The sequence below is a fragment of the Cnephaeus nilssonii genome (assembly GCF_951640355.1).
Source record: "Cnephaeus nilssonii genome assembly, chromosome: X".
In the NCBI taxonomy this organism is placed as follows: domain Eukaryota; kingdom Metazoa; phylum Chordata; class Mammalia; order Chiroptera; family Vespertilionidae; genus Cnephaeus; species Cnephaeus nilssonii.
This window is the reverse complement of record NC_137071.1, coordinates 48,079,094-48,105,885: the sequence shown is the minus strand read 5'-3', so window position 1 is coordinate 48,105,885 and position 26,792 is coordinate 48,079,094. Positions and strand designations below refer to the sequence as shown.

General features: G+C 41.6%; 1 protein-coding gene across 4 annotated transcripts in view; it reads right to left on the bottom strand.

Moving 5' to 3' along the window:
* KIF4A (kinesin family member 4A) overlaps positions 1 to 26,792 on the bottom strand; it is a 181,445-nt gene that overhangs the window by 13,518 nt on the left and 141,135 nt on the right. For 3 of the 4 annotated variants that reach the window (XM_079764681.1, XM_079764682.1, XM_079764684.1), the window contains 7 exons: positions 10,498 to 10,653; positions 10,271 to 10,371; positions 5,021 to 5,150; positions 3,506 to 3,676; positions 2,060 to 2,167; positions 1,030 to 1,107; positions 578 to 676 (listed from right to left, as the gene is read on the bottom strand). In XM_079764681.1, the coding sequence (XP_079620807.1) occupies positions 578 to 676; positions 1,030 to 1,107; positions 2,060 to 2,167; positions 3,506 to 3,676; positions 5,021 to 5,150; positions 10,271 to 10,371; positions 10,498 to 10,653 (843 nt within the window). The remainder of the gene's footprint in view (positions 1 to 577; positions 677 to 1,029; positions 1,108 to 2,059; positions 2,168 to 3,505; positions 3,677 to 5,020; positions 5,151 to 10,270; positions 10,372 to 10,497; positions 10,654 to 26,792) is intronic. The other variant, XM_079764683.1, reaches the window with a different exon arrangement.

Genomic DNA, 26,792 nt, shown 5'->3' with positions numbered 1-26,792 from the left:
TACAGTTCCTCATGTTGTGGTGACCCCAACCATAAAATTATTTTCGTTGCTACTTCATAACTGTAATTTTGCTACTGTTATGAATCATAACGTAAATATCTGTGTTTTCCGATGGTCTTAGGCGACCCACAGGTTGAGAACCGCTGCTGTAGAGTCCACAGTCCGATGGTCTTAGGCTGCTGTAGAGCCTAAGACCATCAGAAAACACAGATATTTACGTTATGATTCTTAACAGTCGCGACCCACAGGTTGAGAACCACTGCTGTAGAGCCTAAGACCATCAGAAAACACAGATATTTACGTTACGATTCATAACATTAGCAAAATTACAGTTATGAAGTAGCAACGAAAATAATTTTATGGTTGGGGGTCACCACAACATGAGGAACTGTATTAAAGGGTCGCAGCATTGAAAAGGTTGAGAACCACTGTCCTAGAGTTTTATCTGGGAGTCCAAAGAAAATCGTGATGCTGGAATTTGGATATTTAACTTCTCAACCTCTTCTGAAAGGCAATTTTAGTGTACTCACTCCAAACCTTGGCTATGGGAAGGCATCATAGGCACTGAGCAATTTACCTTAGGTGGGATATATTCGAAAGAAGAGTCTGGAGATAGAAGGGTATCCTTAGGAAGATGAGGTTTCTGTTTGCTGGCTACTTGGAGGAGAGTCAGTTTCTATTTGAAAAGAAGAGACAACGTGTATATTGCAGGGCAGCTTCTGAGAGTGTTCATGGCTCAAACATAAAGATTTCTAAGCTAGCTAAATTTGAAAGCATATTAAAGTGAGGCAGGATAGTAAAGTAGGTTGAAGGACTCCCACTTTACAAGATCAGGATTCAATTCAGAAAAGAGCAAAATAAAAAATGTGTTTATATAATTTGAAATGCACATAACTATATCACATGGAAACTCGATGTCAACCTCATAAAATACAGCCAAGTCATCATATTCAGGCTTACTCCCAAGGATTGGCTTCAGTTGCAACAGGGTCTCCCCGGGCTTGTTCAGTGGGTGGGAGGCTGTATTACCTGCTTTATGATTTCATTCTCTCGGAGAAGCTGCTTATTTTGCACATACACTTCTTGCATCTTCTCAAGTTCTTCTTCCTATTTCCAGAGTATAGAGATCAGTGGGATTATTTTGGGCACTACATGTGGGGTACCAAACAACTCACAGATATGAAAACATACTGTTGCCAAGTTTCTGGCAGCAGATGGTTTTTGTACAGCAGGCACTGGCACCCAGAAAAATGCCTGATTGCCACCAGTTCCTAGGTGTCCTGAATGCCACTCTATTCCAACATCCCAAGCAGCCCTGACAACCATCATAGAAACCATGGACTCTGCCATACATGCCTTCTTATTCTTTTCCATTCTCCAGATCAGGAAGCTGATTAAGAAACCTATGCAGACAGCTCTGTTTCTCTGAAGTCAGAGATGCTTTTAATCATCCTTCTCAACATAGACTAGGCACTTTATTTGCTACTCTAATAAGCCTGATTAAACTTCCTGGCATTTAAGACAACCAGATTCATGCATACGACCTTAACTATAGTTTGGTTATATCTTCGATGGGAGGTACCAAGGAAACCCTAGAGACTGGTGTTTCAGGAAGAAGATTCTAAGTTGGATAAAATAGTGCTCCGACATGCTAGTAAGGGTGTGGTGTTCCCAGCCTCTGGAAGAAATTTAGACCCTAGGCATTTTATAAATGTCAAGTCTCAGCTCAGAAGAACAGACTCAGGAAGAGACAGCTGAATGTCCCTAGGATTCTACTGGATGTTTTAATTTTCTCAACTATTTAGAGCTCATGTTGAGGCAAAGAATCAGGAGGCCTCAGAGTCTGGTATTGAGTATGCACCGTCATTTCTGTACCAAAAAGGAGGTTATTCTGTGTGGCTACCTTAATTTGATCAACTAGGGCCAAAAAGCAATAGAAGCTGCCATTATCAACCCTGTTTAGCACCTAATTGCTCTCTGCTGTAAGTACAATGGTCTAAATCAGATAATTCTGTCAGGACCTCAGAACCCATATCTGAAAACCTTTGCCTCATTATACCTGACACTTCAGTGTGCTCCGCAGCTGTTGTTTCTTTTCACTGACTGACACTTCTGGCTGCTTCTCTGCCATCTGGCTTTGCTGCAACTGGCTGAGAAGGTACAGCACCTAGAGAAAGATACAACCCAACGGGACCAAAGGAATAAGACAAAAAAGGAAATCGGGCTCAGTCCAAGTAGTGATCAGATTGACTCCTCTGTGATTCAGCAGTGAACTGTTCTCTCTCTCTCTCTCTCTCTTTCTCTCTCTCTTTTTTTAAATCCTCACCTGAGGATATGTTTTTATTGCTTTTTTAGAGAGAGAGGAAGGGATGGGGGAGAAACATCATGTGATCAGTTGCCTCCCAGACATGCCCCAACCGGGGATGGAACTCAAAACCTAGTTATGTGCCATGACCGGGAATCAAAACCACAACCAACTGAGCCACCAGGCCGGGGCTAAAGGTTCTCTTTTGCTCTCATGGCTTGAAGTAGTAAGGAGCAAGCACAACTGCATTGTTCACCAGTCATGTTAATCTTTTTTTTTCCCCACCCCCCTCCCCCCACCCAGTCATGTTAATCTTAATACCAAAATGGAGGCTAAGATCTCTTGTCACTGGTATGTGTAAACTTAGACAAGTCATTTATTTCTCTTTGTTTCAGGTTTATTATCTGAAAAATTTGGAAAAGACTACATAGTCGTTTTTATTGCTCAGAAAACTTTTTATAAAAGCAGCTTTCTAGCTTTTAAGGTTGTTTCCAGTGTTAGATTTGTAAACCCAGAGTTGTTTGGTGAATGAAAATCTGAAAGCGCTCCTCTCCCGCAGCTTGTATATTTAAGGAGCAAATGACTGGAATCCTAGGTTAACCAGGATTTGGTACCTGGAGACTTCAGGTGAGTAGCTGGAGAACCATTTCTTATTTTATGAATAACCTTAACTGCTTTCAATTTTGTTTCCTATAAATGTGTAGCCCAAACTTCATTTGTTCCAGCATTGGGGTGCTCTCTTGATCATCTGAGTATCCCAAATATCCAATTCTATTTTTTAGAGGCAAACCTTGAGTAAAGCCTGCTGACCCCTTTGGCATAGCTTATAAGGCCTCTATGACCTTGATTCTGCTTAGGTGTGTAATACAGGCTATTCAGATGCCAGTTCTTCCATTTACTGTGTGACCTTAAGCATGTTAACTGTTGGAACACAATGCCTGGGCGAGGTCCCCGGGGCGGGGGGGGAGTGTGTGTGTGGCACACAGGAGCTCAGGGGCAGGGGGTACCTGGGGAATATGCCTCAGAGTTGTTGAACTTGGACGGAACATGAACAGACCCCTCCCTGCGCTGCCCAAACTAGCTGCTCCGGCTACATGGTCTTTTGAAGGAAACATCATATCCCCCACTATTTTTTAAAACTAACAACAGAAAGCAATGATGATTTATTCCTCAGTATTGCTTCTTGGCTCGCTAGTTTACCTTCTCTTGATGCTGTTGCTCCATTCTGAACAGCTCTGCCTGTAACTCTGTCTCTTTTTCAGCAATATGATTTCGTTCCTCAAACAGCATCTTCTGCATGTCAGCATAGCTGGCCTTGTTCTGTTTCAGATTGCTTTCAAGCTTGCTGACCTGTATCTTGGAGGAGACCAGCTGGAAGAGATAAAAGTAGAACATTTTCTTTGGAGAATGGCCACCTTTCCCCATTCATTAGGCAGACAAATGTCTGTTTTCTTGAAATGGGCTAAGAAAAGTTCCACCATGTCCAAGTCCATTCTTATGTTTTCATGACATATGAATTCTACCATTGAATAGTAACAACACTACTCAGGTCAAGAGCCGATATTTCTGTTGAGGTAGATAACTTAAAGCTAGAAGCCATCACTAAGGTCATTCAATCTCTTGCTCTGCCTCAAGGCAAGAATAAACCCAACATGAACAGTAGCTGACAACTCCATATTCTGATACGTAAGAAGTTCTTCCTTAATTTTAAAGAGAAAAATCATAAGACACACCCTTATGGCCAATTATGTCCCATTTCAGAATGTCTGTGTTCACATGCTGAAACCCGTAGACATGTTAGCTGAGACTGCAGATCTGGCTCTTCAGGCTAGATTGATATCTTATGCTGGCCTAGTTATATATTCTCTATTAGCCTGGATGGCGAACATCATAAACACCAGTGCTCATAAGACTAATGAGGATTTCTTTAGTAAAATAAATCTGCTAACCGAACACAAAATGTAGAAAGGATAGCATTGCTCACACTTGCAGAATCGGAGGAGTTTGTAAAGCTTGTCTCAAGAGAAAATGCTTTAATCACCAGAGGTGACCAACTTTAATTCCTCGTGATAATGTAAGATGATAGACTATTTTAAGTTCAGTGAAGATGCATTTTAAGATAAATCTTTGTATGCCAATTATTAATTTGTCCTAGATTGTATCTTAAAATTCTTTTATTGTTGTTAAACCTCACCCAAAAATATTTTTCCATTGATCTTTTTTAGAGAGAGTGGGAGAGGGAAAGACAGAGAGAAACATCGATGTGAGAGAAACACATCAATTGGTTGCTTACTGCACCGTGCCCCGACCAGGGCCTGGGCTGGGGAGGAGCCTGCAACCAAGGTATGTGCCCTTGACCAGAATCAAACCCGGGACCCTTTGGTTCATAGGTCAACACTCTATCCACTGAGTCAAAGTGGCTAGGGCTTAAATTTTTTGAATATGGGTGTTTCAAAAAGTACTACAGTATAATAGTTTATGTTTAGGTAGTAGCCTACTATGGCATCCTGATCTTTTCCTAATAATAAGAGCAAACATTTATTGAGCACTTGCTCACACCAACTTTTACCCATAAAACTATTACTCTAATGTTAGTGTCATTGTGGTTTTTACCAGGAAAAGTGGCAATGACACAATGACAGTATTCCAGGCTAACATCTTATTTCAATCTACCAAGCCAGATCCCTAATTGCTGGTAGGAAGAGTAATATTTACCTCTCCAATTAAATATTTCATGGCACACTTGGCTTCCAGAATGGTAGCAATATTCTCCCAGCGATGTTTTGGCCTGTCTTCACTTTCTGCATCCAGTAGCTTCTGCTGCAGGTCAGCAATCTGAGCACTCCTGCAAGGAAAGAAACAGTGAGCCTTATTACCAGTAGTCTCAACACCCAGGACAGGGGAAAAGTTCTGAGGAGAAACTTCAAATAGTTTTACAGAAGGAGGTATCAGTTAAATATTATTTATATAATGATTTAGTCATTTGGTTAGGATGTGTGCTCAAATGTGAGCTCTTACAGTAGCTCAAATGCTGTTACAAAGAGACTCCAAAGACCATCCAAATGGTTTCATTTCATTAAATACTGGTTTAAATAAATGGATCATAAATGGGACTTGGAAAGATTTATTTTAGTAAGGGTTATTAGTAGTGCATCGACTGTAATATGACTTGTTTCAAGGCCACATAAGCTCAGATTGTGATATGGTGGTTCACCTATACAAGAACAAGATTCAGGTTGGAGACTGGAAAGAAAAAACCCCTCAAAATAACAAACACGTGGATGCTTTTTGCTGGAATTGAATACCAAATTGATACATATGATGTTGTGAGAGGTTATCTTGAAGTGCCTGCCACAAGACTGAGAAGTTTCTGAGAAGACAAGATACCCTGATTCTGGTTATAGCTTCCAGATACTTTCTGATTGAGTATGGTCTGAGACCAAGGTTGACACAATATTTTAGTTTCATTAATAGCTTCCTTCTTAAATTTGCTATGTGACCAGTGAGAGGGAGCACAACAGCACATGCACAGCATGCAGTGCTATGTAAGGTACTATAAAGAAGATGGGACCCTAATCAGTTTGGCTCAATATATAGAGCATTGGCTCACGGACTGAAGGTCCTAGGTTTGATTCTGGTCAAGGGCATATACCTTGGCTGCAGGCTCGATCCCTAGTAGGGGGTGTGCAGGAGACAGCTGATCGATGTTTCTCTCTCATCAATATTTCTATCTCTCTATCCCTCTCCCTTCCTCTCTGTAAAATTAATCACACACACACACACACACACACACACACACACGAAGATGGGTACCAAAATAATGGGTACCAAGATAACCTAACATGGCAGTTCTCAAATTTAGGTCTCAGGACTTCTCTACACTCTTAAAAAGCATTGAGGGACACGACCACAAAACATTTTCCCAATAGGTTTTCTTTCTGCTATATTGGTAGCGTTCAGCCTATTGGGAATGTTAAAAAAAAAAAAGCACCAAGAACCTAAGAAATTCCATTCATATACACGTTATACCTACAGCATTAGAAAGTAAAACTGAGAAATATTAAATATTTATTAATTCATTTAAAAATAAAAACTCACTAACATTTTATGAAAAACAACATTTTTTTTAAAACAAAAAATAATTTAGTGAGAATACTGGGATTATTTTTCACTTTTACAAAGCTCTATAATATCTGGCTTAGTAGAAGACACCTAGATTCACACATCTCCCTCTGCATTCAGTCTTTGTTGACGTAAATGAAGACAATCTGGCCTCACATGGATATGTAGGCGGACAAGGGAGGAGCATTTTAATAGCCTTTTCAGATAATTGTGGCTATTCTTCTTTGAGAATACACCAAAACCCTACAAGTGGTAGCTTCTTAAAAGTTAGCTGAAAAGAGCCGAAACCGGTTTGGCTCAGTGGATAGAGCGTCGGCCTGCGGACTGAAGGGTCCCAGGTTCGATTCCGGTCAAGGGCATGTACATTGGTTGCGGGCACATCCCCGGTAGGGGGTGTGCAGGAGGCAGCTGGTCGATGTTTCTCTCTCATCGATGTTTCTAGCTCTCTATCCCTCTCCCTTCCTCTCTGTGAAAAATCAATAAAATATATTAAAAAAAAAAGAGAGAAAAAAAAAAGTTAGCTGAAAAGTAGAATCTGAAGAAAAGAAAACAAAACAAAGTGGAATCTGAAACCATCTAATCTAATAATAGACAAATATGCAAATTGACCGCACCTTCGCTACACCCAAGCCACACCCACCAGCCAAGCCACGCCCACCAACCAATCAGGATGAATATGCAAATTATCCAAACAAAGATGGTGGCTAATTTGCATATCGCGACAGCTAGAAAGAAGCCAAGAGCTGCAGAAGGGAGCAAAGCTGCAGAGAAGCAAGCAAGCCGGGGGGAGGAGAAGGGAGGAGCGGAGGCGGGGCCGGGGGAGAAGGAAGTTGAGCAGGCGGGGCCGGGGGAGAAGGGGCGGGGCCGGGGGAGAAGGGAGGAGTGGAGGCGGGGCCAAGGGAGAAGGGAGGAGCGGAGGCGGGGCCAGGGGAGAAGGGAAGAGCGGAGGCAGGGCCGGGGGAGAAGGGAAAAGCAGGCGGGCTGGCAAAGAAGGCGGGCCGGGGGAGAAGGGAGGAGTGGAGGCGGGGCCAGGGAAGAAGGAAGGAGAGCGGGCTGGCGGAGAAGTTAGAAAAGCAGGGGGGCTGGCGGAGATCGTGGGGCGGGGGACAAGGGAGGAGCGGAGGCGGGGCCGGGGGAGAAGGGAAGAGCGGAGGTGGGGCGGGGGGAGAAGGGAAAAGCAGGCGGGCTGGCAAAGAAGGCGGGCCGGGGGAGAAGGGAGGAGCGGAGGCGGGGCCAGGGAAGAAGGAAGGAGAGTGGGCTGGCGGAGAAGTTAGAAAAGCAGGGGGGCTGGCGGAGATCGCGGGGTGGGGGACAAGGGAGGAGAGCAGGCAGGGTGGGGTAGAGTGCAGCAGGAAACCCTATTGCAGGATTTTTCCTGCAACGGGAACGCTAGTTATTAATAAACATTTCATACTCTCTTACATTAAAATTCATTGGTCTATCTTGAAATCTGAATGGGTGTTTTACCCATATATGATTCTGTAACATGCCATTTGGACAATGCTGAGGTATGTAGCGTCTCCAAATATTAACACATTTCTTTATACAGTATAGAAAAATCACATTTGTTAATATCCCTACTGGTCTCATCAGAAAAGTAATGAAAAACTGTCAAGCTCACAGTAGCAGATATACATTTTCCAAAATTCTGACTGTCTCTTGAAAATTCAAATTTTTGGCGACAAACACTGTCAGCTGTTTTCCTTGAAGTGACAGGCTCTCTCAGTTCATTTCTGAGAAATGTCTGCCACGTACCCAAGTCTGAATAACCATAGTCGGTCTGTCAGTCATTCTTCAAGTAGAAATGAAGTTCCATGCACAGAGGCCTGCTGTTCACCCTCCCAGCGCCAAGCGCCTTTCCTGGAGACACCACCACACCCCCTGCACGCTGCACACATGCTGTGTTCTTCCCACTCCGTCACACGTACCAAAAAGCGCTGAACTCAAGGGTGCAGATTCCATGAAATGAACACTTTTTACTGCTCTCTCAAAGCCACTCTTAAGTGAGACTCGCTTTTTAAATCTGTGAGTGTGTGGTGGTGATGTATTCAGTGACCAATGCTACAGATTGGTACCACTGCTTTTGTTCAAGCCAAGCTGCCACCAGTTTTGTCCACTGTTGCTTTTGCACTATTATGGCAAATAACATCTTAATGTTATTATGAAAATAGTTTTGATCAGACTCCCTGAAAGGGTCTCAGAGACCCCCAGGAGTTTTCAGACCACACTCTGACAACATGGTCTAATATGTAGTCCTTTCCTTCAACGGCTTACAATCTTTCTAGATTGACAAGACTAATAAACATAAAACAGCTAATAAATATAAAGATAACATATGTCATCCATATCACATGATTGAGTACTGTAAGTTCTGAAGGAGGTTAGAGAAGAGGAAAAGAGGGAGATTAGTGAGGGATGAAGGGTCAGGGTAGGCTTCTTAGAAGAGGTGGGCCAGAACACTTCAGAGTTGTTGTCCATCATATGCCCTTTCCTGTCGTCTCTGACAATTTATGACCCTTGGCTATTTCAAAATTTAGTTTATGCCTCATAAATTTTAGGAAAATTTTCTTGATTAAACTCACCTCTGTCTGATTGCCCTCTACTCGGCACTTGCCCTACATTTAAGTAATCATTTACTTATGCCCAGTGGTATGCGGGTAAATGTTTAACATCCAGCACTTAAAAAACCAGACCTGATTTGTAGCTTTTGTTAGTTTCTGTTGTGTAAATCCTCTCACCATAACCAATTGTAAGCTATCAATGGCTTACAATATTCCTGAAATTTTAAAAAATGATTCTTTCACATTATACTATTTCCACTTGAGAGTAAGGGTGATGCCATCTATTTTTTCTATATATACCAATTGCACCTAGTGCAGCACAAAGCAGAAACTCAAATGCTGAGTGACTTATAGATGTATCCAAAGATAAACAGCTAGTGTGTATTGCTAAAAACAAATTAAATGACCTCCAAGCTCTTCTGGGCAATAAAATTCTATTATCTTAAGAAATTTATAATGTCTACATTCTGATCCTTATAGAAATATATTTTTAAAAAAGAAAGAGAACGTTCACTGAGCACTTCTACTATGCCAACTACTGTACTGTTATGTACTTTACTTACTAATCTCATTTAATGCTCATAATCACTTTGTTCTATTCTATCTACTTTGCTGTTGATCTCTAAAGTTCTCCTCCTTCTATGTTGTTGCTCTTCTAATTTAAAAAATATTTTTATTGATTTCAGAGAGAGGAAGGGAGAGAGAGAGACAGAGATAGAAACAACAATGATGAGAAAGAAACATCATTGATCAGCTGCCTCCTGCACACCCCCCACTAGGGATCGAGCCCGCAACCCGGGCATCGAACTGTGACCTCCTGGTTCATAGGTTGACGCTCAACCACTGAGCCATGTCAGGCTGTTGTTACTCTTCTGATATCATTTCTTGGGTTCCTCTAAAGTTTTGTTTTTAGTCAGTTCCACATTTCAGAGATATTACTGCATCAAAAATTGTGGTGCAGCTTAAAAATCATGGGCTTTGGAGTTAGATAGCCCAAGTTCCGAATCCCAGCTATATATAATCTATAGCAAATATATTAAGATCTGTGAACTTCAGATCTCTAAAGTAAGAAGAATCATACATAACTCATAAGGTATACCTCATAGGGAAGGACTGAATGAGAAAATGTATCTAACTTGTCTAGTGACGTATTTATTTAAAAAAAAATTGCTACTTTCTCTTGTTTCTCCACCATCACAAAACTTTTGAATCACTGGACTAGCATGTTCTATTTTGATTCCAGGCATACATTTTTATAATGCCTTACAGACAGTCCCATTACCTGAGTTCTATTTCAGTCTCTAGGCTTTCAATCTGCTTTGTAATGGAATCCTCTGACTCAGAAACTTGGCCATGAAGTTCAGCAACTGAGAATGTGCGCCTCTGTAAAGAAGAATAGTGAGAATGAGGGTGAAGTACTCAAAGGAAAGTAACCGTCCAAAGCAGTGAGTGTATCTGGGGAGTACAAGAGTCTGATAATTGGTCAAATATTTCCATAAGGGCACTTACCCGGAATTTAGAAGGTAGATTCTCCCCAGATTGCTTTTGTTCTTTGAGTTGAGCCAGATCCTGAGCCAGGATCTTTCTATCTTCAAGAAGGTCATTCAGATGGCGTTTGGCTTCCTCAGTACTGACCATAACCTCAATTTCATTTCCAAGCCAACTCTAGAAGAGTAATCAAGTGATGTTGGGTTAGGGATGCGGGTTCTCTGGCCCAAGGGCTCGATTCAGCTCCAGACTTAATTTTCCTCAGACCAGAGCTCAAGTAACTAGAAGTGAGATTTCCATTTGTACCTACACTCACCAAAAGTTCGAATAGGTCTCCAAGAACCTTTACAGCAATATCCTAAAAGGTCACAATAAAGAGACTTTCTGCAGAAAATCTTCAGATATTCTATATTTCTCTGTACTCTGTCTTATCTTCTCCATTTTCTCCTTATCTAGTCATGATATAGAATTAAAGTATATTTTGACTGCCTGTTCTATTTAGTAAATAGATATTCATTCTTAATCTTTAAAGATGAAATATATTAAGCAAACAAAATTAACTAAATTCAGTTTTAAAAAAAGGACCATCCCTGAGAACACTTTCACATCAGATGACATACCACAATAAGAGTAATCAAAAGAAAGCTGGAGCAGATATATTAATATCAGGTAATGTAGAATTCATATCAAAGAATTACCAAGGATTAAAAAAGATGATTTCATAATGGTAGAGGAGTTAATTATTCAAGAGAACTTAATCCTCTAATAAAGCACCAAAATATGTGAAACAAAAGGAGATAATATGGAATTATAAAAATACTCAATTGATCCAAAAAGAAGCCAGAAAACTAGGAAAAAGTGAATGAAGAACAGGTGGGAAAAATAGAAAACAAATAGCAAGATGAAAGATTCAAAACTACCAATTGTAAGATTGGATTAAAAAAGCTAGACCCAACTACATGCTGCCAACATAAATCACACTTTAAAAGTGAAGGCATAACTTTTACCCTTTGTGACAGCATGGATGGACCTGGGGAGTATTATTCGTGCTAAGCAAAATAAGCCAGTCAGAGAAAGACAAATACGATATAATCTCACTAATATGTGGAATATAATGAAGAAAATAAACTGATGAACAAAATGGAACCAGAGTGTGGATACATGAAACAGACTGGCCAGTACCCAAGGGGAGGGGAGTGGGTTGATGAGATAAAGAAGGTGAAGGGATTAGCTAAAGAACATATATGCAATACCCCATGGACACAGACAATAGTTTGGTGAAGGCCAAAAGAGAGGGAGGCTGGAGTGGATCGAGGTGGGCAAAGGGGATGGGGGAAAGGAGGACACTTGCAATTATGTCAACATTAAAATCCTATCTAATAAAAGAGTAATATGCAAATTGACCATCACACCAAGACACAAGATGGCCACCCCCATGTGGCCAAAGATGGCTGCCCCCATGTGGACACAAAATGGCCACCACAAGATGGCTGGCAGGGGAGGGAAGTTGTGGGCAGTTGGGGGTGACCAGGCTGGCAGATGAGGGCAGTTGGGGGAAACCAGGCCAGTAAGGGAGGGCAGTTGGGGGGGACCCAGGCCTGCAGGGGAGGGAAGTTGGGGGGGACCAGGCCTACAGGGGAGGGCAGTTGGGGGAGACCAGGCCTGCAGGGGAGAGCAATTATGGGGGGACCAGGCCTACAGGGGAGGGCAGTTGGGAGGTACCAGGCCTGGAGTGGAGGACAGTTTGGGGGGACCAGGCCTGCAGGGGAGAGCAGTTGTGGGGGGACCAGGCCTGCAGGGGAGGGCAGTTGTGGGTGATCAGGACAGCAGGGAGAGCAGTTAGGGGTGACCGGGCCAGCAGAGGAGGGCAGTTGGGGGTAGACCAGGCCAGCAGGGGAAGGCAGTTGTGGGGGGACCAGGCCTGCAGGGGAGGACAGCTTGGGGGGGGGAACCCAAGCCTGCAGCAGAGGGCAATTGGGTGGGACAAGGCCTGCGGGGGAGGGCAGTTGTGGGGGGACCAGGACTGCAGTGGAGGACAGTTGGGAGGGGGGGACCAGGCCTACAGTGGAGGACAGTTGTGGGGGGACCAGGCCTGCAGGGGAGGACAGCTTGGGGGGGGGAACCCAAGCCTGCAGCAGAGGGCAATTGGGTGGGACAAGGCCTGCGGGGGAGGGCAGTTGTGGGGGGACCAGGACTGCAGTGGAGGACAGTTGGGAGGGGGGGACCAGGCCTACAGTGGAGGACAGTTGTGGGGGGGATCAGGCCTGCAGGGGAGGGCAGTTAGGGGTAATCGGGCTGGCCAGGGAGCAGTTAGGTGTCAATCAGGCTGGCAGTGAAGTGGTTAGGGGGCGATCAGGCTGGCAGGCAGAAGCGGTTAGGGGCAATCAGGCAGAGGCAGGTGAGCAGTTGGGAGCCAGCAGTCCTGGATTGTGAGAGGGATGTCCAACCACCCGTTTAGGCCCCATCCCAGTGGGTTGGACATCCCTCAAGGGGTCCCAGATTGGAGAGCGTGCAGGCTGGGCTGAGGGACACCCCCCATGCACGAATTTTGTGCACCGGGCCTCTAGTTTTTTAATAAAAAAAATACGAAGGCACAAATAGGTTAAAATTAAAAGGATTACAGAAGATGGCACCATAGGTAAATACCTGTATTTGCTGCCTCTCACAACCACATCAAAACTACAACTAAGAGACAAAACAACTATCATCCAGAACCATGGGAAAGCTGGCTAAGTGGAAGTTCTACAACTAGAAGGAAAGAAAAAAGTGCATTGAGACGGGTAGGAGGTGTGGAGGTGAGGAGGTGCGCATGGAACAGGCTGGCAACCGGGTGTGCTGCTATTTTTTTTTCAATTGGGAATGGGATACAAGCTCCCACTTGCTCTGAACTCCAATTCCGGGTGAGACTCTGGGGACCCAGACTCATACGGGGAAAAACTGTGCTGTCTGGCATCGGGCCGGAATGCACAACCCACCCAATCTGTGCACAGCAGCTTTTGCATATGAATGGCCTGTCCTTTCTAGCTTAAAACCTGTCAAACTGCAGCTGGGTCAGAGAGACCCAAGCTTCCAAAAGAAGGTCCAAGGCCCGGCAGCAGAAGCCTGCATTGCTTCACAGCTGGGCTTCATCTGGGCACTTCCAAACCCCATACAAAGAGGAGGAATCTGAAGATCTCTCTGTAGCTCCTGATGGGTGGCCTCAGCCAGTGGCTGACTTTGCACCTCCTTGGAGATCCAAGAGCCAGTGTACCCAGTGGTCAGTGTGAGACCATACTGGATTACAACTCTTCACATCCATAAGTGACACATTCAAGGGGCAGACTCAGTGATCACCAAAGCCCGACTGAAGCAAGCCCTGCCCCATAAGGGTGTCTCCTGCACAGCAGTCCTTCCATTGTAGACACAGCTGGTCCTCACAGCCAATTGGCCTAGAGGTCAATTCCTCCCAGTGATATCAACAGCAATCAAGGCTTAACTACAAGACTGTGCACACAGCCCACAAAGGGGTGCACCAAGAGTGTCCACCTCAGGTGATTGGGGAGGCTGAGCCACTGGGCCCTATAGGACACCTAGCACACAAGGCTACTCTATCAACACAGGGAAGCAGCCAAAATGTGGAGACAAAGAAACATATCATGAATGAAATAAATGGAGGAAAGCAAACTACTGAATATAGAGTTCAAAACCACAGTTATAAGGTTACTTAAGAATCTTCTAAAAACCTCCGAGGAACTTAGTGAGACCTCTGAGGAACTTAGTGAGACCTTCAAGGATCTTAATGAAAATGCCAAAAAAATGGAAAAGGACCAGTCAGAAATTAAGCTTACACTGACTGAAATAAAGAATATACAGAGCTTCAATAGTAGACTAGAGGATCCCAAGAATCAAATAAAAGATTTGAAATACGAGGAAGCAAAAGACACCCAACCGGAAGAGCAAAAAGAAAAAAGAATCCAAAAATATGAAGATAGTGTAAGGAGCCTCTGGGACAACTTTAAGCGTACCAACATCTGAATTATGGGGGTGCCAGAAGAAGAGAGAGAGAGCAAGATATTGAAAACATATTTGAAGAAATGACAGAAAACTTCCCCTACCTAGTGAAAGAAATAAACTTACAAGTCCAAAAAGCGCAGATAACCCCAAACAAGAGGAATCCAAAGAGGACCACACCAAGACACATCATAATTAAAATGCCAAGGGCAAAAGACAAAGAGAGAATCTTAAAAGCAGCAAGAAAAAAACAGTTAGTTACCTACAAGGGAGTACCCATACGACTGTTAGCTGATTTCTAACAGAAACTATGCAGGCCAGAAGGGAGTGGCAAGAAATATTCAAAGTGATGAATAGCAAGAACCTACAACCAAGATTACTCTACCTAGCAAAGCTATCATTTAGAATTGAAGGTCAGATAAAGAGCTTCACAGACAAGAAAAAGCTAAAGGAGTTCATCACCACCAAACCAGTATTATATGAAATGCTGAAGGGTATTCTTTAAGAAGAGGAAGAAGAAGAAAAAGGTAAAGATAAAAAATTATGGACAACAAATACATATCTATCAACAAGTGAATGTAAAATTCAAATGAATAAAAAATCTGATGAGCAGAATAAACTGGTGAATGTAATAGAATCAGGGGCATGGAAAGGGAGCGGATTGACAATTCTTGGGACGAAGAGGGTGTGGGGTTGCGGGAAGAGACTGGACAAAAATCTTATATGCGTGTTTGCAGTACCTATTGACACAGACAATAGGGTGGCAATGGCCTGGGGTGGGGTGGAAACTGGGTGGAGGGGAGCTATGAGTGAAAAAAGAGGAACATCTGTAATAATAATAATCTCAACAATAAAGATTTTTAAAAAAGTAAATTGATGAGAAAAGAAATATCATGCAAATGGAAATGAAGAAAAGCTTGTGTAGTAAAACTTACATCAGACAAAACATACTTTAAAACAAAGGATATAATAAGAGACAAAGGAAAGCATCACTTAATGATGAAGGGATCATTGTAAATTATCCTCAAATACATCTATAAATTCTATGCAGTCCCAATCATTGGAAAAAATCTTACACCTATGGACGAGGACATGGGGGGGTGGTGAGGGCATGGGATAGGGTGGGAACTGGGTGGAGGCGAGCTATGGGGGGAGGGAAAGAGGAATATCTGTAATAATCTGAACAATAAAGATTAAAAAAAAACACCATATGGAGAAATAAGGAGCTCAATAGAGATCAATAGATGGGTAATTATAAAAGCTACTGTTGTAACAAAACAACAACAACAAAAAAGGATAACAAAACATGCCATGCTAACATAATTGAAAGAAAGCTTTTTGTGTTATTAGCACAAAAAGTAGATTTCAGAGCAAATATTACCAGGAATAGAAAATATTATTTTATAATAATGAAGGGATCAATTAATCCTAAGTGTTTGTGCCTCTAATAACAGCTTCAAAATACATGAAGCAAACCAGACAGAACTACAAGGAGAAAAAGAAAAAAAACAAAATTTTAGTTGGAGATCTCAATACCAATTTCTCAATAACTGATAGAGCAAGTAGGCAAAAAACCAGTAAGAACACAGTAAAATAAATAGCACAACCAATCACATAGACATGACTGACATTTACAGAATACTATCCAATAACAGCACTATACACATTCTTCTCAAGTACATCCAGAACATTAGCAAAGACTAACCATATTTTAGGCCATAATAAGTCTCAGTAAATTCAAAGGATTCAAGTCATACAAAGTATGTTCTCTAACCACAAAGGAATTAAATTAGAAATCACAACAGAAAGATATTGGGAAAAATTCCCCAATATTTGGAAACTAAATAACACATTTCTAAATAACCCATGTGTCAAATAAGGAATCAATAGGGCAATTAGAATGTATTCTAAATTGAATGAACATGAAAACATAACTATAAAAAATTGTGGGATGTCGTTAAGAGTACTTGCACCCCTATGTTCATAGCAGCATTATTTACAATAGGCAAGATCTGGAAACAGCCCAAGTGCCCATCAGTAGATGAATGGATAAAAAGCTGTGGTACATTTACACAATGGAATACTATGCAGCTATAAAAAAGAGGGAAATATTGCCCCTCGAGACAACATGGAGGGACCCGGAGAGTATTATGCTAAGCGAAATAAGCTAGTCAGAAAAAGACAAATATCAAAAGATCTCACTTACTAGAATATGTGAACGCTAATGAACAAAATAAACTGTCAAAAAAAAATAGAGCCAGAGACATGGAAGCATGCAACAGACTGAGAATTCTTAGAGGGAAGTGGGGCGGGGGGGGGGGGGAGTGTGGGGTGGGCAGGAAGAGAATAACCAGATAACTTATATGCATAACCTATGGAAACAGACACTAATAGTGTGGTGAAGGCTTGGGGAGGATCTAGGAGGGGTAAGAGGGGGCCAATGGGGGGGGGAGGAGAAAGGGGACATCTGTAAAACTTTTAACAATAAAGATAAATTTTTTAAAAAGAGCACTTAAAGGAAAATTTATAGCACTAAATGTTTATATTAGAAAAGAAGGAAGAATTCAAGTCAATGATGTCAGCTTGCCTGTGGTGGTGGGGGACTGGGTAAAAGGTGAAGGCAAAGAGAAGTACAGATTTGTAGTTACAGAATAGTCTTGGGGATATAAAGTACAGCACAGGGAATATAGTCAATAATAATGTAATAACTATGTATGGTGCCAGGTGTGTACTAGACTTACCAGGGGATCACTTTGTAAGTTATAGAAATGTCTAACCACTCTGTTGTACACCTAAAACTAATATAATTATGAATGTCAACTGTAATTTAAAAAATAGACTGAAAGTGAAGGGGTGGAAAAATATTTTTCAGGCAAATGGAAATTAAAAAAAAAAGCTGGGGTAGCAATACTTACATCTGACAAAATAGACCTCAAAGTGAAGGCCATAACAAGAGATAGGGAAGGCCACTTCATAATGCTAAAGGGATCAATACAACAAGAGGATATAACCCTGATAAACATATATGCACCCAATGCAGGAGCACCCAAATACATGAAAAAACTCCTGGAAGATATCAAGGGAGAGATCAACAACAATACAATCATAGTAGGGGACTTTAACACACCACTGACATCAGTGGATAAATCCTCTAGACACAAAATCAGCAAAGAAACAGCAATCCTAAATGACTCAATAGATCAGATGGACTTAATTGACATCTTCAGAACATTTCATCCCAAAGCTGCAGAATATAAATTCTTCTCAAGTGCACATGGGATATTTTCAAAAATAGACTACATATTGGGTCACAAGCAAAGGCTCCCCAAATTCAAGAAGATTGATATCATACCAAGCATCTTCTCAGACCATAATGGCATAATATTAGAAATAAACTACAATAAAAACAATCAAAAAAACTAAAACACTTGGAAGCTGAATAGCATGCTATTAAATATTGATTGGGTTACCAATGAGATCAAAGAAGAAATTAAAAGCATCCTGGAAACTAATGACAGTAAAAACACAACAATCCAAAATCTATGTGACACGATGAAAGCAGTCCTGAGAGGGAAGTATATACCTCTTCAGGCCTACCTCAAAAAACAAGAAAAAATGGTAGTAAATCATCTAACTCTACAACTCAAAGAATTAGAAAGAGAGCAACAAGAAAAGCCCAGAGTGAGCAGGAGTAAGGAGATAATAAAAATCAGAGCAGAAATAAATGATATAGAGACAAAACAAAACACAATACAAAAGATCAACAAAACCAAGAGCTGGTTCTTTGAAAGGATAAACAAGGTTGATGAACCTCTAGCCAGGCTCACCAAGAAGCAAAGAGAGAGGACCCAAATAAACAAAATCAGAAATGAAAGAGGTGAAATAACAACAGACCTCACAGAAATACAAAGGATTGTTAAAAAATACAATGAACAACTCTATTCCAACAAACTGGAGAACCTGGAGGAAATGGACATATTCCTAGAAAAATACAACCTTCCAAAACTCAATCAGGAAGATTCTAAAAATCTCAATAGGCCAATAACTATGGAAGAAATTGAAGCAGTCATCAAAAAGCTTCCAGCAAACAAAAGCCCAGATGGTTTAAACAGGGGAGTTATACCAAACATTCAAGGAAGAACTAAAACCTATCCTCCTCAGACTATTCAAAAAAAATTCAAGAGGAAGGAACACTTTCAAGCTCATTCTATGAAGCCAGCATCACCCTAATACCAAAACCAGGTAAAGACAACACAATGAAAGAGAATTATAGGCCCATATCCCTCATGAACATAGATGCCAAAATCCTCAAAAAGATTCTAGCAAATTGGATCTCGCAGTACATCAGAAAAATCATACACCATGACCAAGCAGGATTTATCCTGGGGATGCAAGCATGGTACAATATCCGCAAATCAATAAACGTGATACATCACATAAACAAATTGAAGGATAAAAATCACATAGTTATATCAATTGACGCAGAAAAAGCATTTGACAAAATCCAACACCCTTTCTTGATAAAAACTCTCAGCAAGGTGGGAATAGAAGGATCATACCTCAACATAATGAAAGCCATATATGACAAACCCACAGCCAACATCACACTCAATGGACAAAAACTAAAACCATTTCCCCTAAGAACAGGAACAAGACAGGGATGCCTGCTTTCACCACTCCTGTTCGACATAGTACTGGAAGTACTAGCCATTGCTATCAGACAAGAAGAAATAAAAGGCATCCAAATTGGAAAAGCAGAAGTAAAACTGTCCTTATTCGCAGATGACATGATACTGTACATAGAAAACCCTAAAGACTCCATCAAAAAATTATTAGACTTAATAAATGAATTCAGAAATGTAGCAGGATACAAAATTAACACTAAGAAATCTATGGCATTTCTATGCACCAATAGTGAATTTACAGAAAGAGAGACTAAAAAAGCAATCCAATTTACCATTGCACCAAAAAAATTAAGATACCGAGGAATAAACTTAGCTAAGGAGGTAAAAGACCTATATGCAAAAAACTACAGCACACTGAAAAAATAGAGAGATGAAGACATAAACAGATGGAAGAACATACCGTGTTCATGGATTGGTAGAATCTTCATCATCAAAATGTCCATACTACCCAAAGCAATCTATAGATTCAATGCAATCCCCATTAAAATATCAACGGCATATTTCACAGACCTAGAACGAACTTTCCAAAAATTCATCTGGAATAAAAAAAGATCCCGAATAGCTACAGCAATCCTGAGAAAGAAGAACAAAGTAGGTGGGATCTCAATACCAGATATCAAGGTGTAGTACAACGCCACTGTTCTCAAAACAGCCTGGTACTGGCACAAGAACAGACATATAGATCAATGGAATTAAATAGAGAACCCAGAAATCGACCCAAACCACTATGCCCAATTAATATTCAACAAAGGAGTCATGAACATACAATGGAGTCAAGACAGTCTCTTCAATAAATGGTGTTGGGAAAATTGGACAGATACATGCAAAAAAATGAAACTAGACCACCAATTTACACCATACACAAAAATAAACTCAAAATGGACAAAGGACTTAAACATAAGACAGGAAACCATAAAAATACTAGAGGAATCCACAGGCAGCAAAATCTCAGACATATGCTGAAGGAATTTCCTCACTGATACTACTTCTAGGGCAATGGAAACTAAAGAGAAAATAAACAAATGGGACTACATCAAAATAAAAAGCTTTTGCACAGCAAAGGAAACCATCAACAAAACAACAAGAAAGCCCACTGCATGGGAGAACATATTTGCCAATGTTATCACAGATAAGGGTTTAATCTCCAACATTTACAGGGAACTCTTACAACTTAACAAAAGGAAGATAAACAATCCAATAAAAAAAATGGACAACAGACCTAAATAGAAACTTTTCAATAGAAGACAGAAGGCAGGCCAAGACACATATGAAAACATGCTCAAAGTCATTAATTATCAGAGAGATGCAAATCAGAACGACAATGCGGTACTATCTCACACCTGTCAGAATGGCTATCATCAACAAATCTATCCTCAACAAATCAACAAATGACAAGTGCTGGCGAGGATGAGGAGAAAAAGAAACCCTAGTGCACTGCTGGTGGGAATGCAGACTGGTGCAGCCACTGCGGAGAACAGTATGGAGTTTCCTCAAAAAATTAAAAATGGAACTCCCATTTGACCCAGTAATCCCACTTCTAGGAATATATCCCAAGAAGCTAGGAACACCAATCAGAAAGGATATATGCACCCCCTCTATTCATAGCAGCGCAATTCACCATAGGTAAGATTTGGAAACAGCCTAAATGCCCCTCAGCAGATGAGTGGATTAGAAAACTGTGGTACATCTACAGAATGGAATACTATGCTGCTATAAAAAAGAGGGAATTCTTACCATTTGCAGCAGCATGGATGGATCTGGAGAGCATTATGTTAAGTGAAATAAGCCAGGCAATGAAAGAAAAATACAACATGATCTCACTCATTTATGGAAAATAAAGAACATTATAACCTGATGAACAAAAAGATAGATACAGAGACAGAGAAGCATTGATCAGACTGTCAAACCTCAGAGGGAAGGTAGGGGAGGGTTCGGGTAAGGGGGAGGGATCAACCAAAGGACTTGTATGCATGCATATAAGCCTAACCAATGAATACAGACAACAGGGGGGTGAGGGCATGAGTGGGGGGAGTGTGTGGGGGGTAATGTGAGGATGAGGACACATATGTAATACCTTAATCAATAAAGAAATTTAAAAAAAGATAAAACCTTAAAAAATAAATATAAATTAAAATTGGAAAAAAAAAAGACACTAAAAATATATGAGCCAATGAAATCCAAAGAGGAAATACGGAAATAAAAAAGATCAGATCAGAAATTAATGAGCTGGGGTTTTGGGGATATTTTTTATTGTGGTAAAATATACATAACATAAAATTTACCATTTTAACTATTTGTAATAATGAACTGGTTCTTTGACAAACCTCTAGCTAAACTGATCAGGATAAAAAAGACACAAAATATCAATAACATGAATGAGATAGGTGATATTAGTATAGCTTTTACAGACATTAGAAGGATAAAAAGGGAATATTATGAATAACTTCATAAGGAAAAGAAAATGATATAAAAGACACATATATTAGAGAGTAAGAAATAAGACCAGATTTACAGGTGGTATGATTGTCTACAAAGAAAATCACAAAGAACCTACAAAATAGCTACTAGACTAATAAAGTCAGAAGATAAAAGTTAACATAAAAATTGTATGTCTATTTACCAGCAATGAAAAACTAGATAAACAATTTGGCAGTTCCTTATACAGTGAAACATACACTTACCATGTGACCCAGTAATCCCACTCCTAGGTATATTTACTCAAATGAATTGATTATATATGTTTATACAGAAACCTGCATGTGAATGTTTTTATAGCAGTTTTATTCATAATCACCAAAAACTAGAAGAAAACCCAAGATATCCTTTAAAAGGTGAATAAACTGTGGGACATCCATTTAATAGAATGCCACTAAGTAAAAAAAGGGCCCAGACAACTGGTGCAGGTAACAACATGGATGAATTAAAAATGCATTATACTAAGTGGAGAAAGCCATATTGTGTTTCTATTTATATGACACTGATGGAAAAGGAAAACAATAATGACCGAATACAAATCCATGTTTGCCAAGGGCCAGTGATGTGGGAGGAGTTTACTATAAAGGGATAGAGGAGAAATTAGGGGGATAATAGAACTATTCTATAGGTTGATTGTGGTGGTGGCTATATGATTGTATGTGTTATAAAAACTTGCAGAACTATATACTAAAAAGGGTAACTCTTATGTCAGTTATGCCTTCATAAAGTAAATTGAAAAAAATCAAGTCATTTGCCATACAACAGAGTAAAAACAAATAAACCATAAGATCATCTCAATAGGATTCAGAAAAAACTTTTGAAAACTACCCCAACATCATTCATGATAAAAAACTTTCAGCAAACTAAGAATAGATAGAAACTTCTTCAAGCTGATAAAGAACATATATCTATATATAAAAACTCCTTTCACCTACTCTACCCAATATTTTACTGGATATTTTGGCAAGTGCAATAAGGCAAGACAAAGTTTAAAAAAAAAGGTATATAGAATGGCTAAGAATAAATAAAAATTGTCCCTATTTGCAGATTACATGATCATCTACAAAGACTCTATAAAAAAGCTACAAGAACAAACAAGAAGGTCCAAACAGTTGGAAATGGAATTTAAAAAACACATTTCCAATATCGTAAAAATATGAAATAATTAGGGATGTATTTGACAAACGTGCAACACCTGTATACTGAAAATGAAAACACTGCTGAGAGAAATAAAAGACTTAGATTAATGGAGAGGTGTACCATATTCATGGATCAAAAGACCCAATGTTGTTAAGGTGTAAATTATCCTCAAATACATCTATAAATTCTATACAGTCCCAATCAAACTCTCAGCAGATTTTGTAGAAATTGACAATCTGTTTTTAAACTTTATACGGAAATGCAAAGGACTTAGTTTTCCCAAAATAATTTTGAAAAAGAATAACAACTTCAGAGAACTTATACTACCTTATTTCAGCACTTATTATAAAGCCAATGCATCAAAGATAGACATGTATATCAATGGAACAGAATCTAGAAATTGACTTATGGACAACTGATTTTGACAAAGGTCTCAAGTCAAAATGAATCATAGACCTAAGGATAAAGCTTAACATTATGTGACTTCTAAAAGAAAGCTTAGGGGTAATCACTGACAAGCACTGACCACCAGGGGTCAGATGCTCCGACTGGTAGGTTAGCTTGCTGCTGGGGTCCGGCTGATGGGGACTGAGTGAGATGGGCTAGACACCCCCTGGAGTCCTCCCGTGGTCCCTCTCCGGCTGGCCAACCTCCTGTGTCCTTCCCTGGTCCTGATCATGCACCGGTGAGGTCCCTCGGCCTGGCCTGCGCCCACTCGCAATCCGGGACCCCTTGGGGGATGTTGGAGAGCCAGTTTCGGCCCCCATCCCGCAGGCCAGGCCGAGGGACGCCACTGGTGCAGGAATTCATCCACCGGGCCTCTAGTTAAAGCAGGGGTCTTCAAACTTTTTAAACAGGAGCCAGTTCACTGTCCCTCAGACCATTGGAGGGCTGGACTATAGTTTAAAAAAAACTATGAACAAATTCCTATGCACACTGCACATATCTTATTTTGAAGTAAAAAAAACAAAATGGCAAAAACACCCGCATGTGGCCCGCGGGCCATAGTTTGAGGACACCTGAGTTAAAGTAAAAAAGAAAAATGTCAATAAATTGGATGGCATCAAAATTAAGCTTTGTTCTTCAAAAGATACTGTTAAAAAACTAAAAGGTGCCCTAGCCAGTGTTCTCAGTTGTTGGAGTGTTGACCTGTGCACCAAAGGGTCATGCATGAGATTCCCAGTCAAAGGAATGTACCTGGGTTGCAGGCTTGATCCCTGGCCCCAGTCAGGGTATGTGCAGGAGGCAACCAATTGATTTGTCTCTCTCACATAGATGTTTCTCTCTTTCCCTCCCTCCCTCCCCCCCTCCCTCCCTCCCTCCCTCCCTCCCTCCCTCCCTCCCTCCCTCCCTCCCTCCTTCCTTCCCTTTTCACTCCATTCCACTCTCTAAAAGTCAATGGAAAAAATATCTCCAGGTGAGGATAACAAAACAAAAAACAAACAAACAAAAATTTTAAAAAATGTGGTATATCTCTAGAATGGGATGCCACTTGGCAATAAAAAAGTATTGAGCTTGAAGATGGCGGCTGGCAGGACAGAGGTGAGGGAGAGGAAGTGAGTGAGTGAGGGATGAAAGGAGAGTGTGTGGATGTGTGTGATGAGTGTGTGAGTGAGTGAGGGACAGTTAAATCCCCATAGGAGCAGCAGGGGCTGGCAGACCAGGCTCTCTTGGACAGGGAGAGACTACCACCACTGCGGGGACTCCCCAGACTACGGGACTCTGGCACGGAGCGCACGCCATCTTGAAGGGGAGAAAGGCCTTTTGTAGGAACTCATCAGCACCACCAACCAGACAGGCCTTGGAACTGCCTCTTGACCCAGCAGCCACTCCAGCCAAAATCCTGCTGCCCCAGCTGCAGACCCGTGGACCCTGGGACCTCCACCTCCAAAGGTGTACGGCTCGGCAGCAGTAAGTGCAACCTTCCCCTCCCCAGCGGCAGAACTCCGGACAACACATTAGTGCGTTTCCAGCATGCAGGCATCCAGGGCACACCACTCCGTAGGCAGCACCTGGGAGCCACTGGGAGCCCCCAAGGGTGTGATTTTGTACAGACAAGGGTGCACAGCCCTGCAGTAGAAATTCTGAACTGCCTCTTCCTGAATAACTGCCCACGGACACCCCAGCTGTGCAACTTCAGTGCCAGGGCCCCTCAGAGTGCCTCAGAGCTCTGCGCCGGCAAAGGCACCTCCACAGATGCACATTTCCAACAGACAGGCACCCTGAGCCCATCTATCCGCAGCGCACTCAGGGGAGCAGCTGTGAGACTCTGCTGGGTGTGATTCTGCACAGACAAGGGTGCACTGCCCCGCAGTAGAAATTCTGAATTCCCACTTCCTGAATAACTGCCCACATGCACCCCAGATCTCAACCTCAGTACCAGGATCCCTCAGAGTGTGTCATAACTCTGCGCCGGCAAACGCACCTCCAGAGATGAGAATTTCCAACAGGCAGGCACCTTGAACCCATCTACCCACAGGGCGCTCCTGGGAGCCACTGTGAGCTCTCCCTGGATGTGATCTTGGACAAACAGGGGCACACTCCCCTCCCCCTCACCCCCCCGGGGCAGTAGAAATTATGAATTCACTCATCCTGGAGACCTGCCCACAGATGCCTCAATTACACGGCTACACTGCCAGGGCCCTTCAGAGTGCTTCAGTGTGCCTCACAGGCAAACTTACCGCGGGTGCCCCTGGGAGCCACCACAGGGAGTGAGCGCCTATCCACCACAGGTGCAGCAGCAAAAGCTGAGTCGGCCCACACCACAACTACAGAACTCTGGACACCACAGTTACGTCTTTCCAGAGTGCAGGCCCCCTGAGCCCCATCATCCCAACAGACAGTTCCTGGGTGCCACTGTGAGTCCCCGCTGGGCACGCGTGATTTCAATTAAGGGAGCAAGACAGCAAAAATTGGGACACTCCCCTCCATGTCTGCTGACTTCTAGACATCGCAGTTGGGCCTCTCCAGCTCACAGGCCTACATCAAAAGAACCCAAATAGCTCAAGTAGGGAGATACACTAGATTACCATGCCCAGGAGAACTGAGAGATTACACCAGTAGCACCATCCCCAAAAGAACCTGGGTAGCAAAGCAACTGGATCTACAACTAAAACATTACAGGAAAACATGGGAAGACAAAAAAGCAATCCCCAAAGGAAAGAAAGAGGAATCACCAAAAAGGGAGTTAAATAAACTTGAGGCTAGCAGCTTATCAGAGAAAGAATTCAGAGTAATGGCTATAAGGATGTTTAAATGGCTGGATGACAAATACACACACTCAATGAGAATTATAAGGAGATGAATGAGAATGTCGCCAACATGAAAGGAACCAAGAGGAGATTAAGAACGACATAGCTGCAATAAAAAACACAATGGAAGGCTTAAACAGTAGACTAGAAGAGGCTGAAGACCGCATCAGCGAATTAGAAGACAAGGTAGGAAAAAACACACAAACACAGCAGCAACTGGAAAGAAGACTTAAAAAGCAAGAGGAGAGCCTAATGGAGCTTTGGGACAACACCAAAATGAAACAATATTCGCATAATAGGGGTACCAGAAGGAGAGGAAGAGAAGCAAGGAATAGAAAACCTATTTGAAGAAATGATGACAGAAAACTTCCCTGATATTGGCAAGAAAAACACCATGCAAGTCCAAGAAGCACATAGAGTCCCAAACAAGATGAACGCTAAAAGACTGACACCAAGACACATCATAATTAAATTGGCAAACACCAACGACAAAGTAAGAATCTTAAAGGCTGCCAGAGAGAGACAGAAAGTTACCTACAAGGGTTCTCCTATTAGAATATCAATGGATTTCTCAACAGAAACACTCCAGGACAGAAGGGAATGGAATGAAATTTACAAAGTGATGCAAAGCAAGGAACTTAATCCAAGAATACTATACCCAGCAAGGCTATCATTCAAAATTGAAGGTGGAATAAGGAGCTTCACAGACAAAAAGGGCTAAGAGAGTTTATCACTATCAAGCCAGCAATGCAAGAAATGCTAAAGGGATTACTGT